Source organism: Tachysurus vachellii, chromosome 8, assembly GCF_030014155.1.
Source record: "Tachysurus vachellii isolate PV-2020 chromosome 8, HZAU_Pvac_v1, whole genome shotgun sequence".
In the NCBI taxonomy this organism is placed as follows: Eukaryota; Metazoa; Chordata; class Actinopteri; order Siluriformes; family Bagridae; genus Tachysurus; species Tachysurus vachellii.
In genome coordinates this window covers 3,075,001-3,090,312 of record NC_083467.1, presented here as the reverse complement: position 1 = coordinate 3,090,312, position 15,312 = coordinate 3,075,001, and the positions used below count along the sequence as shown (strand labels likewise).

The window sequence follows — 15,312 nt, the reverse complement described above, 5'->3', positions numbered from 1 at the left end:
CAAGGGTCCAACCGTGATAGATTGGAGATGCTGTGCAATGACCCCTCAACCTCCTGACCTGTTTGAGCCACCACTTCGCAAGATGAAGCAGCACTTCCTGTCCAATCAGAAACATGTATTCAACCTCACTATGGTATAAATATGACATATTAAAGATTGGACAGTTGCAAGGCGAAGCTCTCTATTTACCAGTCGATCTACGTTCCTACCCTCATCTATGGTCATGAGCTTTGGGTCATGATCGTAAGGACAAGATCCCGGATACAGGCGGCCGAAATGAGTTTCCTCCGCAGGGTGGCTGGGCGCTCCCTTAGAGATAGGGTGAGGAGCTCGGTCACTCGGGAGGAGCTCAGAGTAGAGCCGCTGCTCCTCCACATCGAGAGGAGTCATCTGAGGTGCCTCGGGCATCTGTTCCAGGCATGTCCAACCGGGAGGAGGCCCCGGGGAAAATGTCTCTCGGCTGGCCTGGGAACGCCTCGGTATTCCCCCAGAAGAGCTGGAGGAAGTGTCAGGGGAGAGGGAAGTCTGGGCGTCCCTGCTTAGACTGCTGCCCCCGCGACCCAGCCCGGATAAGCGGTAGAAGATGGATGGATGGATGGCATTATTATATGTGATATTTCAAAGTTAGCATGAAATAGGAGAGCTCATCTAGCCAAATGGTGGAGGTGTGTTTGAAAGACAGGATTTGAACAAGCACCTCAATGACATGGTCTCAAAATAATTGTACATCTGGAGCCTCCCAAAGCTGAAATTCTTGGTAAGGCTGCTATTCAGAAACTTTATGTCAAAGGTCAATAATTAAATACGCATAACTTTCACCAAATTTCCTAATAAGCCAGTGGAGATCCATAACAGTCTGGGCGACCATCTTTTGGGAGATTTGTTAGGTCCAGTGATTGCTTTACCAACAAATATAAGGCAGAATCCAGGATGAAAAAGCCACCACACACTGCTCACCAGTGGTTTGCTGAAACAAGCTGCCGTAATCCATACAGTAGCCTCCATAATCGTTAGGGTTAAAAATCACAGAAACTGTATCAAAAGGTCTGGAAGGCAGACTTTGGAGTATATATGTACTATTTTCTTCTTGAGACATGCAAATCATTCAGAACTAGCAAAGAGCTGTTATGGATGGATGGATGGATGGATGGATGGATGGATAGATAGACAGATAGATAGATAGATAGATAGATAGATAGATAGATAGATAGATAGATAGATAGATAGATAGATACATACATACATACATACATAGATACATAGATACATAGATACATAGATGGATGTGGTCTTTTGGCGCCTCCTGCTGGCAGGAAAGGTTAAGAGCATAATTTGCTTATATGTAAAAATATATGTTCTGTGAAAATACCTTAATATCAATAGTACTAGTAATCTATCTATCTATCTATCTATCTATCTATCTATCTATCTATTTATCTATCTATCTATCTGTTTGTGAACACTTTTTATTTCAAAATCTCAGTATATTTATTTTTATTATTTTTATTTATATTTATTATTCTTATTTCATATCAGAGCTTGACAATAGATCTTAAATGAAATATTGAAAAATAAATGAATAAATAAACCTCTATCCTGCTGAATCTGCAGAAGGTTCTAGAAATCTACTGTATGCAGTTGTTTGTGTTCTGCTTATATTGTTAACAGGGCGTCAGCTGTATAGCATCAGTGCTAAAAGGATTTTTTTTTTCTTTTTTTTATTGATTAGACTTACAGCTTGATAAAAAGCAATCGTCATCTATTTTAGCCTTCTTCTCTTGATAGTCTCATATCTTACTCCTGTAGGATAAAAGCTCAAACTTGTTATAAATAAATAAACGGATTTGAGTTAAAAATATTTGAATAGAAATGCAAATCATTTTGATTTCATCTGTCTACTACAGTGTGTAGGAGCTGAAATTGACTAATAGCGACTAATAGTGACTAATAGTGTTGTGTAGAGAAAGAGAGAGACAGAGATGAAGAGTGTGTGTGTGTGTGAGAGAGAGAGAGATGAAGAGTGTGTGTGTGTGTGTGTGTGTGTGTGTGTGAGAGAGAGAGAGAGATGAAGAGTGTGTGTGTGTGTGTGTGTGTGTGAGAGAGAGATGAAGAGTGTGTGTGTGTGTGTGAGAGAGAGAGAGAGAGAGAGAGAGAGAGAGAGAGAGATGAAGTGTGTGTGTGTGTGTGTGTGTGTGTGTGTGTGTGTGTGTGTGTGTGTGTGAGAGAGAGAGAGAGAGAGAGAGAGAGAGATGAAGAGTGTGTGTGTGTATGTTTGTGTGTGTGAGAGAGAAAGAGAGAGAGAGAGAGAGAGAGAGAGATGAAGAGTGTGTGTGTGTATGTTTGTGTGTGTGTGTGAGAGAGAGAGATGAAGAGTGTGTGTGTGTGTGTGTGTGTGTGTGTGAGAGAGAGAGAGAGAGAGAGAGAGATGGTGTGTGTGTGTGTGTGTGTGTGTGTGTGTGTGTGTGTGTGTGTGAGAGAGAGAGAGAGAGAGAGAGAGAGAGAGAGAGAGAGAGAGAGAGAGTGTGCGTGCGTGCGTGCGTGTGTATGTGTATGCGTGTGTGAGAGAGAGATGAAGTGTGTGTGTGTGTGTGTGAGAGAGAGAGAGAGAGAGAGAGAGAGAGAGAGAGAGAGAGAGTGTGTGCGTGCGTGTGTATGTGTATGCGTGTGTGTGTGTGAGAGAGAGAGAGAGAGAGAGAGAGAGTGCGTGCGTGCGTGCGTGTGTATGTGTATGCGTGTGTGAGAGAGAGATGAAGTGTGTGTGTGTGTGTGTGTGTGTGTGTGTGTGTGTGTGTGTGTTGTGGGGTGTGGGGTGTGGGTTTATGAATGCCTAGTTTTCCATACCAGGGTAAATCGGAGCTCCTCCGCGTTTCCCAAATCCTTATGCGAACTTTTATAAAATTCCGTATATCTCCTGTTTTATGTCATGGGGGCGCTGCTGACTGTCCGTATAATCGCCGCTCTACTAACGCACAATGCGCATGCGCGAGATGAGCCTTTAAAGCCGGTATGCTGCGTGATGCTGATGCTGCGGTCAGTGTTTGGTCACTGAGACCAACAGCACGTTATCCAGAGCGTTAAAGACTCCGATCTCACTGCATCTCTGATCTGTGGCACTTATTAATAGTCTGCTTGAAGCCGAAAGTGTTTACACAGGTGGAGAGTTTGATTAAATTAGGCTTTTAGACTGGATTTATTTTCCAAATAGTCATGTTGGAGATGCGCGACTGATCTCTGTACAGCATCAAGTTTTCCTCCGAGCTTGAACTTCTCAGGATCTTCACGTTTTCCTTCCTTGGTCAGGTTCGACATGGTGGACGCGGCGGAATGCGGAGTCAAAGTGATGTGCCGATTCAGGCCACTGAACGAGTCGGAAATCACCAGAGGAGACAAATACATCCCAAAATTTAAGGGCGAGGACACTGTCGTTATTTCGGTGAGTCAACACGATCTCACTTTTACTTTCCTTTGCTTGACCAGGGATGAAGCCCAGCTTTTCCCTTAATAAAGAATTAACAGGAATTAGGAATCGAATCCAGTTAAACCCTGGGCTGTGTTCCAAATCACACAGTAACACATTAATATCTCTGCAGTGATGCACTACATGGTTAAATGTTTGTGGACATCTCTCCATCACATGTTGAACACATGTTCAGTGCCTCTCTTTGCTGTTATAATAATCTTTACTTTACTGGGAAATCTTTACTTTCCTCCAGATGTTGGAGGCTGACTGTAGAGATTTGTGTTCATTCAGCAACAAGAGCATTAGTGAGATCAGGTATCGATGAGATCTGGGGTTCACTCGAACTCTTCCAGTTCATCTCAATCGTGTTCATTGGGGTTGAGTCAGAATCAGGGCTCTGTGCAGGACACTCGATTCTTCCACTCCATCCTTCACACATCATTGTGTACTTGTCTTGATGGAGCAGGTTTAGGCCTCTTAGTTCACTCGGTGGCAACAGTTTAGAGAAGGAACACATATGGGTGTGATAGTTAGGGGTGTACATGCTTTTGTGTATGTTGTGTACCGATAGTTTACAATAAAAGAAATGATTTGAGAATGAAAAGCTTTTTTTTTCTCTCTCAATAGAACCAATTTTGTGTTTTTATCTTGGACGGATAATCCTGATATTATCTTTAGGTTTCTGTTTCACCAAATGAAGCTGTTACTTAGATTGCAAATTCATTTTGCTAATGAACTATGAACCGTAAATCTCAGAATCTTAGACTTGGCATCATCGTTATTATTATTGTTGTTGTTGTTGTTGTTATTTTTATTATTGTTGTTGTTATTATTATTTTTTATTATTATTGTTGTTGTTGTTATTTTTTATTATTATTGTTGTTATTATTATTTTTTATTATTGTTGTTGTTATTGTTATGATTAGTATTATTATTATTGTTGTTATTATTATTATTATATAGTTTTCCTGACTGAAAACACACAAAGATGTTTTACAATAGCCAAAAAATGTCAACGTGAGCTACCATCCAATCACATGCTTGTCACTATGCACTCAGACTTTGTCAGTGATCGACTTGTTGGTATGTTACCCAGACAAAATACAAAACAATATCTAAAATATTAATATAAAGAAATTAACATTGCAATCTGAAACTAAGCATTCATTTTGCACCGGATATTTTAAAACAATGCAGGATCTTCTCCTGTAAGCGAGGCTTCTTTTGATTACAAGCACATTTGAGGGTTTTTTGTTACAAGTATAACCAAATTGCATTGTGTTTTCATGCTGATGATGTCATGATTGCATGACAAAGTCTTAGCATAACACTGACGAAAGGTTCAGACAAAAGCTTGGGATGTTCTCTATTTAGTGAGCGATCGTGTGATCGTCTCGGCTGTCTTTAACCCGGCTCAGACGTCCACATCACAAAGCCGCCACGTTTCCGAATGACCAAAATGAGTGCGATGATGTGAAGTAAATGTGGGTTTTGGAGTCTTTAAAATCTTCAAAGCAATCAATTTTGTTCACACAGATTTAATTTCTACAGATTAATTAGTCTATTATCAGTCCAAGAGAGCACTAAAACATATCATTTTGCTCATGTATTGACTCTCAAGATGAAATTTTTGTCCAGACATATTTTCGTATTCATTAATTTGTTTGTTTGTTTGTTTGTTTGTTTGTTTATTCAACAATTTTTCATTTTAATTCTTTTATTTATGTTTGTATAGAAATGCACAGATATATATAAATATATATTTTTATTTATTTATTTATTTATTTTTTTATAAAAAACCAAAATAATCTGTGCATTTCTATACAAACATAAATAAAAGAATTAAAATGAACAAATTGTATATATACGTGTATAATATAAATATATTTATTTATTTTTTTGTTGTCTTGAAATCGGCTGGTAATCATAGTATATTTTTAAATAAATATTTTTATTTTTATATTTTTAAAAAAAAAATTATTTAATGAGTTGAATGTCAGCTTTTCTACATGGAACAATTCAGTATCTAGCTAATCTAATTCAGCCTAAAATGAACCCATAACCCCTGTATATTATCTCTTTTATAATCTAATCTACTCAGTCTAATCTTGTCTGCGTTGTTTTCTTGTGGAACACGGCCTAATTTCATTTAAAGCCAAGTGAAGAGAATTTTCTGCACAATTAGTTTTACTGATTATTACAAACCATCTCTGTCTCTATCTCTATATATGTATATTGACTATGACATTAATATAAGCAAATACTAAAAGTTAACCAGAGTTTAGTACACAATTTAATAGAATCCTTTATGAATGAACTGGCATGAATGGCTACTGAGGTATATGGTTGGATTCTAATCATCTTGCAATGGCATTCATTGAAAATTTAGCTATATTACTGGTCTGCATTGTTAGTTTCATCGAATTATGCACAACACTAGTTGTTTATCAAAATGTAAATAGAGCATGTACTTAATTTGTGTGTAACAAGAAAATAGGTATTTATCACGTGTGTAGTGGCCATTGAGCTATTATTTATTATTTATTTATTATTATTTTGTTTGTTTGTTTTAGCTCAGAATAAAATCGTACCTTTGCTCATATTGTTAGATGTTTGACATTTTTGGTGGACAGGAAGTGTCACAAATTTATTTCAAAACTACACACACGCCCTTCCCATTAATTACTCTGTAGTCATTGAATAATATACAGTAGATAGTAGTTAGCACAGTACAGTAGATAGCGCTTTAATACAAATAACATTACAGCAGAACTAAATCGTCTTAAATGCATTCTGACAATTTTGCATTCTTCTGCTGAGCTTGTTCAGGGATCCGTTCAAATTCACACAAAAGGCATAAAATAGCGAAGCTGTCAAGTGACATAATGAGAGAAAATTGCTATAGAAGTGACATAAGAAAGACATTTCTCTTGCTTGATATTCGTGCTGCGAATACAGATGGAGTGGGTGAGATTAAAGTGTCTGTGAGGCTGTGAGGAAATAAAACTACATGTACTCCTGCTCAGTCACGCCGTTCCAAAACAACCAATCATGTGGCATTTTGTATCACAGAATCATTCATTCATTCATTCATTCATTCATCTTCTACCGCTTATCCGAACTACCTCGGGTCACGGGGAGCCTGTGCCTATCTCAGGCGTCATCGGGCATCAAGGCAGGATACACCCTGGACAGAGTGCCAACCCATCACAGGGCACACACACACACTCTCATTCACTCACGCAATCACACACTACGGACAATTTTCCAGAGATGCCAATCAACCTACCATGCATGTCTTTGGACCGGGGGAGGAAACCGGAGTACCCGGAGGAAACCCCCGAGGCACGGGGAGAACATGCAAACTCCACACACAAGGTGGAGGCGGGAATCGAACCCCGACCCTGGAGGTGTGAGGCGAACGTGCTAACCACTAAGTCACCGTGCCCCCCATCACAGAATCAATCCGATGAATCTGGATTTCTGTAGATGGTAGGGTCTGAATTTGGCATCGACACCATGAACCCATGGACAGTCCTTGTGTGAACAGTCCAGGCTGGTGGAGCTGGTGTAATGGTGTATGGGGAATGTTTTTTGCCACCCTTTGGGCCTATTTGAGTACAGTTCCTGATCATGTGCATCCCTTCATAACCACCATTTACTCATTTTTTATAATGGAAACTTTTATGAAAATGCACAGAAACTTGTTTCATGAACATGACAACAAGCTCAATGTTCTTTAGAGATCTTCCCAGTCACTGGATCTGAATCCAGTAGAACATTATTTTGGATGTGGTAGAGATTCTGGAGAATCTGCAGTAACTGTCTGATGCAGTTATACAGTAAACATAAGCCGACCAAAAGGAACATTTCCAACATCTTGTGGAATCCAGGCCTTTTTTGAGAGCAAAGCGATGCCTTTATCTAGTATTAGTATTAGTAGTGTTAACACTAATAATGTTCTCGGTGAATGTATATATAGGTATAAACCTAGTTAATGCGTCTTTTTCCCCCCATCAGCGACTAATGGAACGTTTGTAATCCTCCAAAATCGATATCCTTCAGAGCAAATCTGTTCACTCTATTCATATGCTAATAAACCTGCTAGTATAAATCCTACAGATTTATAATGCATTAATGTTTTGTTCTTTTGCAAAACCCTAATACTTGTGTGTGTTTGTGAACGTGTTGATCTGTTGAACAGGGTTTTAATACATGCACATATATTACTGTCCCTGGACATCTAGCTGTGGCTCATTAGCGAGCGTTATGAGGTGGTGAACTGTTCTTTGTATCCTGCTTTTCAGCCTGGAGGCTTTAGTGATCTCTGGGGTGCTGGGGGTTTCACCACTAGACTAAATGATATTAACATAACTGGAAATGCGGAAAAAGGGATGGTCATGTTTTCTTTTTTACCAGATTTTAGTGTCGTCCGAAGGAACTGAGCACAAAGTATATATTAATGCATTGTTATGTGTATCTGGGCATTTCCATCTTTTTAAAATGTTTGTCTATGGAAGCTGTTTTATTCAATGACACTTTAATCATGACGATAGAAATAATAAAAATTGGTTTGAAGATGGATAGAACGGATATTAATCATTTTATTCAAAATATACTTTATATTTATACTTTAAATATGTTCAATTTCAGTCTACTTTGATTTTCTGATTTGTATTCAGTTCACTTCGGGTCAAGGTGCTTTACTGGCTGAATTTATTCTGAATTTGATTATAAATTTATTGCGAAACTCAATTAATGTAGGTGAAATAAACAGTATTATTATTACTCACAGATTATGATATATTACAATATACTTACATTAAAAATATTACTCCTATTTTAATAATAATAATAATAATAATAATAATAATAATAATAATAATAATAAATACATATCTAAAATCACCTTTATACACTAAATAAAATACTTGTCGTAATTAAAGTAGAAAATTATAGATAATAAAATAAAACAGACTAATAGAATTTTAAATATAATGGATTATTTATCTTTGATCTAATAGGTGAGTTCATGTTATTTTTATGCACAATGTTGTGTTTTTTTTTTCGCAATTCGATTTATTTAAAATGATTTTCCATGATGTCAAATCCACTGTTGCTCAGAGCTTATGGTCTCGGGTCTTTCTCCATGTTTGATCTGTTCAATTTTCCTCCTCATTTCATCTGCAAGCTCGTACAAGATTAGCTCAGTGTGCATGAAATGTGTGTTTCTGTGATGAGGGTGTGGAAGAGGTGTGAATATTTATTCTGCGCTTGAGACACACACACACACACACAAACACACACACACACACACACACACACACACACACAAACACACACATATTTGTATTTCATGTATGATTGCCTTGCTATCTGAAATGCTGAATGTTTTTTTTTTTTGCTTTTGAGGTCTGTCTCATTAATGTATTTATTACTCGGAGAATATCGATATTGTTTGGTGCGTAGTGTGACATCTATACCAAACACCTGAGCTTCAGGTACTTTGGAAACAGATGCAATATCCAGTGCTCTGCCTTATTCATTAGATTCCTTATTCACATGGCAGAACTGAGTTTTGTAACTATTTGTGGCTGTGTTGTTATTGACACAGTATTTGTTTAGAGATTTAGGGAGACGCTTTAGAGTATTGATGTCCTTAAGCCTTGGAATGGAAAGATTGAGTTCTGCAGCTGCACAGCTGCCCTGCGGAAAGGCCCTGACTCTCCCCAGAGACCCGGCATCAATTATTGACCGAATGTAGACGCCGTTTTGATGCTTCGTCCGTATGCGTGCATGCGTGTGTGTTTCCTGCACACGTGTGGGGGTTTGCTTGCTCACAGAATCTCTCTGTAAACTGTAGGGTGTGTAGCTCAGCTCAACTGTAGGGTGTGTAGCAACTGTAGGTTAGATTAGCTCAGACGTATATTCTGTGCAGCACATTGGCACTTATTTTACAGTATAGATGTTGTACGTTTGTATTATATTGTACTGATAGTTTTCAGTTACAGTGTATAAGATTTAATTAAGATTTATTAAGAGAAAAGCACTGTTTTTGAAACAGATCCCATTATAGAATGATTTACTCCTGGTCCCTATAAAAGACAGCACTGATTAATACTGATGTTATAAATCACGCCCCGAACAAGATGCCGTCACTGTTATCTGACTGATTGAGATATGTTTATGCATCAAGACACACCAGCAATCATGTTTCTATCCTTTCAGTCACACTTTCCATCCCCCTGCCACCTAGTCTTATCTGACAGCCAATCAGGGAGCTAGACAGCAGTTTCCGTGGCGACAGGGTCTGTTCAGAGAAAGCTTTTGAGGTCCCTGGACCCCTGTGTGCCTCATAACAAAGGACCTCAGAGTGTGACACAACGTTAACGTTACACTTCCAACATGTTGATTCATGAGTCACGTGAAATTGATTCTCAAATGAAGCTTCTGATTACCGGTTATTGGTCTTCAGTACATCACAGAGGCTTTCAATAAAATGGACCTTTTTTTTTTTTTTAACCTTTTTTTACTTTGAAGTAATAAGATTTAGAATTTGATCTAAAATGTATCAAGATCACATGACGGTCAAATGTCTGAAATAGTTTCAACAGCTTTCTTTATGTATGAAGTTTGTTCTTAACGTAATATAAGGTTTTTCTCTGACACAGATTAGTATTAGGGGTAGTTCAGAGACACATACTGTATTAGTATTTAAGGGTATTTCAGAGAGACAGATTAGTATTTAAGGGTATTTTATTAACACAGGTTAGTATTTAAGGGTATTTTATTAACACAGGTTAGTATTTAAGGGTATTTCAGAGACACATTAGTATTTAAGGGTATTTCACTAATACACATTAGTATTAGGGGTATTTCAGAGACACAGAATAGTATTTAAGGGTATTTCAGAGACACAATAATATTTAAGGGTATTTCACTAATACACATTAGTATTAGGGGTATTTCAGAGACACAGATTAGTATTTAAGGGTATTTCCCTGACATAGATTAGTATTTAAGGGTATTTTATTACCACAGGTTAGTATTTAAGGGTATTTCAGAGACACAGAATAGTATTTAAGGGTATTTCAGAGACACATTAGTATTTAAGGGTATTTCACTAATATACCTTAGTATTAGGGGTATTTCAGAGACACAGATTAGTATTTAAGGGTATTTCCCTGACATAGATTAGTATTTAAGGGTATTTTATTACCACAGGTTAGTATTTAAGGGTATTTCAGTGACACAGAATAGTATTTAAGGGTATTTCCCTGACAGAGAATAGTATTTAAGGGTATTTCAGAGACACAATAGTATTTAAGGGTATTTCCCTGACATAGATTAGTATTTAAGGGTATTTGATTAACACAGATTAATATTTAAGGGTATTTTTTTTAACACAGATTACTATTTAAGGGTATTTTTTTAACACATTACTATTTAAGGGTATTTTATTAACACAGGTTAGTATTTAAGGGTATTTCAGAGACACATTAATATTTAAGGGTATTTCCCTGACATAGATTAGTATTCAAGGGTATTTCATTAACACAGATTAGTTTTAAGGGTGTATTTTTTTTAACACAGGTTACTATTTAAGGGTATTTTATTAACACGTTAGAATTTAAGGGTATTTCAGAGACACAGATTAGTATTTAAGGGTATTTCAGAGACACATTAGTATTTAAGGGCATTTTCTTCCCTGTCTATGCCACTTAATTATATCTTCTTTTCTATCTTCAGTTTTTCAGCTTTTCTTCAGTCTATAACTGCTTTTTTTCCTCACATAAAATATGATGTCCACAACATTTTGCCCTAAACAAAGAATCAGAAAGTGGATGAGACAGTCAGGAATGATTGACAGCTGGGGTAGGAGGAGCTTAAAGCCTTGTATGATGTGGACTACTTTAATACCCACGAGACTTTTCTTTGTGTCGAGGTTGTAGGGTTGGCATAAATGCTATTTCGTAGAATAAGTAAAGCTACAGAAATAGATACTGTGTTGTTTATTTTTATTGTTGTATTTCAGCTATGGCACTTAGGGCTTTAGATATTTAGACTACAGAGCGCTAACCGTTCAACCTGCCCGTCTCTTATCAGTGTCGTTGCTCTAAAACGATGGTTAAAGTAAAGATGAATTGCTTAGAAATAAACAACATAATAAACAGAATTAATATGGCATTTAATTGTGATATAGTTTTAAATAATAAATGATTAAACTATATGTGTCTCTAAATGAATCTCTGTTGACTTTGACAGGGTAAGCCTTACGTGTTTGATCGAGTTCTTCCTCCAAACACAAACCAAGAGCTGGTCTACGATGCCTGTGCTAAGCAGATCGTTAAAGGTATGATGCATTTGAGAAAAAAATAAATCCTAATTTTTTTTCCCCTAGTCATATGACAACGCTAATGTGATGGATCGTGATATCTGACCTATTTCTATCATTTCATTTGGGAGATTTGATTATTTTCTAATCCTTTTTGAAAAATTTGACAGAATTGTGTTAATTGTGTCTTGTACTGTATGCATGTTAATATTAGCAGTCTAATGTTTTTTCAGATAAGAATTCCAAACCGCTGACAAATTAATGGAAAACCTGGAAAAAGCATGGTTTTGTTTGCATGGTTTTGGTCCCTCAAAAGAAAAGAGACATAAAGAGCATTCAAATCTTGAAGAAATAATTACAGAGACTGTATAATTAAAGGCTCAGGCACTTCAAAGCTGTTCTAGTGGCTAATTAACCTTACGATTAGTATTTAAGGGTATTTCAGAGACATAGATTAGTATTTAAGGGTATTTCCCTGACATAGATTAGTATTTAAGGGTATTTCAGAGACATAGATTAGTATTTAAGGGTATTTCCCTGACATAGATTAGTATTTAAGGGTATTTCCCTGACATAGATTAGTATTTAAGGGTATTTCCCTGACATAGATTAGTATTTAAGGGTATTTCAGAGACAATTAACCTTACAAAGTAATTGTTTCCTTTAATTTGTGACCCATTATACCCACTGTATGTACGCTAACATTCTACACTAAAATGTTCTTGAGATTTGTTGAGATTCGACTCATTTTCCTATCAGACGTTCTCAATGGATACAACGGAACCATTTTTGCCTATGGCCAGACTTCATCTGGGAAAACCCACACCATGGAGGTAAGAAAATTGTCTAAGGAACTGTCTAAGTTCTGTAAATCATAAAGCCACTGGCACGAGACTCCATGCAAGCCACAGTGTGTATATTTTATGAATAAACAACTTTTTAGAAGAAGAACGGGGCATAGAAGCCTTTATTATCGCCACATATACATCACAGCACAGTGGAATTCTTTTCTTCACATACCCCAACTGAGGAGGTTGGGGGTCAGAGTGCAGGGGCAGCTATGATACAGCACCAATGGAGCAGGGAGGGTTGAGGGCCTTGCTCAAGGGCCCAGCAGTGGCAGCTTGGCTGTGCTGGGCCTTGAACCCCGATCCTCCGATCAACAACTCAGAGCCTTAACCCAAGCGTTGCTTCCTCAGTTCCTCATAAAAAAATAATAAATTGAGAAAAAGGTTTTAACTGGAATTAAACTTCTCATTAACCATCCCAGGAATCCCAGAGGGATTCCTTAGTAAAAGGCATGCTGATGAGAGAAAATATTAGCTTTGCTTTGTGATTGGAGACCAAAAAAAAAACTGTGAGTGAAAGAAGCCGCCCTGTTAAAAGGCAGCGGGTTCTGTTAATAATGCTAATATTCATCAGGTCATTAGTCCTACCATTGACCGGCAGTGACAGGTCTTCCTGTTTCAGGGCTGAGCTCCGATGTTCAGTCGGCGGCAGCATTCGATAGGCATTTTGATTTGTGTAATCTGGGTCAAAGAGCTGTACTGAAACCACTGTTAAAGGTGTCGGTTTACAGAAGGACAGGAAATGCCAGTCTAGACTGGAGAATAATGATTGTGTCAGTGTTTCTGTAATCAGTGCGTGTTTATTACTGGATTCTTGTTGTTATTAATCCATTCGATTAGTCACTTGATTCGGTTTAACGTTGATGGAGCCTTGTGAACATTGTGAAAGTCGATTTAAACAGTTGATGACACGCTCAGACCAATTTTCTTCCTTGCACCAGCGATCGCTTCCGGATGAACAAGATCTCGCTTTGAGGAGTAATGTTTCATATTGTGTGTAATATGCTGCAGTATATTCATGAGGCTTTAACCCTTCCCCTGATTTAATCTATACGTCTCCGGCCTTTAAAAAGTGCAGCTGGGCTAAAATAACGACAAGGTGTGACTAGCTCGCAGTTCTCACAATATGCCACATGATCAGTGCCAATCAGTAGCAGCTGTTTCCCTGGAAACAGACCATTTCTTTCATCGAGCTGAATATAGACTCGGCTCTGTAGTTACTGCACAGATTTGCACGCAGTCCCAAATACGCGCTAAATGAAACGTAAGCGTCGTCTAAAGATTTTTGTATTACTGAACGTTCCATAAATCAATTTCAATATATTTTATTATAAATCTGTTGGAACGTTTTATTGCATTACAATCAGTGACATTTGATATTCATATGATATTCACTCTCACTCTGATATGAAGCAAATTTGATTAAATATGAGATGAAATAGGAACTTCCTTGGAGTCAAATATATATTTTTTCTCTATTTTGTCTATTCCAGTGATCTCAAAATCTTTACGCTGTATAAGATTTATTTACTCGTCCCTCTGTCTAGCCCCTTCATTCATTTCCATGCTTGTGTTCATTAGTTGATAAAATAATATCGTTAAATTAATCAATTTTTACGGTTTATTGTGTGAAATGTTTCTGGTTCATGAGAGCGTTGGGCTCAATATAGAGATTGGAAAGGTTCAGGCCACATCTCAAAGTTTTTTTATACAGATTTTAGGTTCAGTTCAATACAGTGGAAAAACATTTATTTACTTTATTAAAATTCGTACTTCAGTTCCATGTGATTGAAATGAGTGACATTTTACGCTATTCGAACTCAATCTAGTCATTTAAATTAAAGATTTAAATTAAATTTGTTTTGTTAAGTAACGTAATTTTTTTACGTAAACTATACATAAACTATACATAATTCTTTAATCTATCTGACTACATGTTCTCTTTTTAGTATAGATAATTAAATATCATTTGTTTACCTGCATGTACTGTAACATACTAACATGTATGTGTTTTGGTTGATATCCGCTTCACACAGGGGAACCTTCATGACTCGGCACGTAAAGGCATCATTCCTCGCATCTCTCAGGACATCTTTGACCACATTTACTCCATGGATGAGGACCTTGAGTTTCACATCAAGGTAACAGACAAACCAAGAAAGACCTTTTAAAATTCCTTTGCCTTATCTGTTTTTTTATGTTTGTTTGTGTGTGTGTGTGTGTGTGTGTGTGTGTGTGTGTGTGTGTTCAAGAACATTGCTGGTAGGTGTGAGTGTGTACAGGAGCATAGACACATGGTGGCAGAGTGAAATGAGTATGTTGACCATATGTGTGTGTGTCAACTCCGATAATTTTCCATGTCACTGCTCTCACATTCAGCCATGCTTAGTGTTGACTGGTTATTATTTATTTATTTATTTGTTTGTGTGTTTGTTTGTTTGTTTAAAAGTGCACAATACACACTAAAATTACTAGTGAACATGAAAAAATATTTTTAGGCATTTTTCTATTAAACATTTCATTTTAGGTCATTTTAAGCATATAATAATAATAATAATAATAATAATAATAATAATAATAATAGTAACAACAATAATAAAAATAATATCTATTGTTGTTATTATTATTAGTAGTAGTAGTAGTAGTATATCAACAATAATTATTCATTC

The 15,312-nt window shown here is 36.9% G+C and overlaps 1 protein-coding gene across 1 annotated transcript in view; it reads left to right on the top strand.

The window, feature by feature from the left end:
* The first annotated feature begins 3,064 nt into the window (after window positions 1-3,064).
* kif5c (kinesin family member 5C) overlaps window positions 3,065-15,312 on the top strand; it is a 35,084-nt gene continuing 22,836 nt past the window's right edge. Inside the window, exons 1-4 of the mRNA XM_060875743.1 lie at window positions 3,065-3,433; window positions 11,726-11,813; window positions 12,555-12,628; window positions 14,680-14,784. Coding sequence (XP_060731726.1) covers window positions 3,308-3,433; window positions 11,726-11,813; window positions 12,555-12,628; window positions 14,680-14,784 — 393 coding nt within the window. The 5' untranslated portion in view covers window positions 3,065-3,307. The remainder of the gene's footprint in view (window positions 3,434-11,725; window positions 11,814-12,554; window positions 12,629-14,679; window positions 14,785-15,312) is intronic.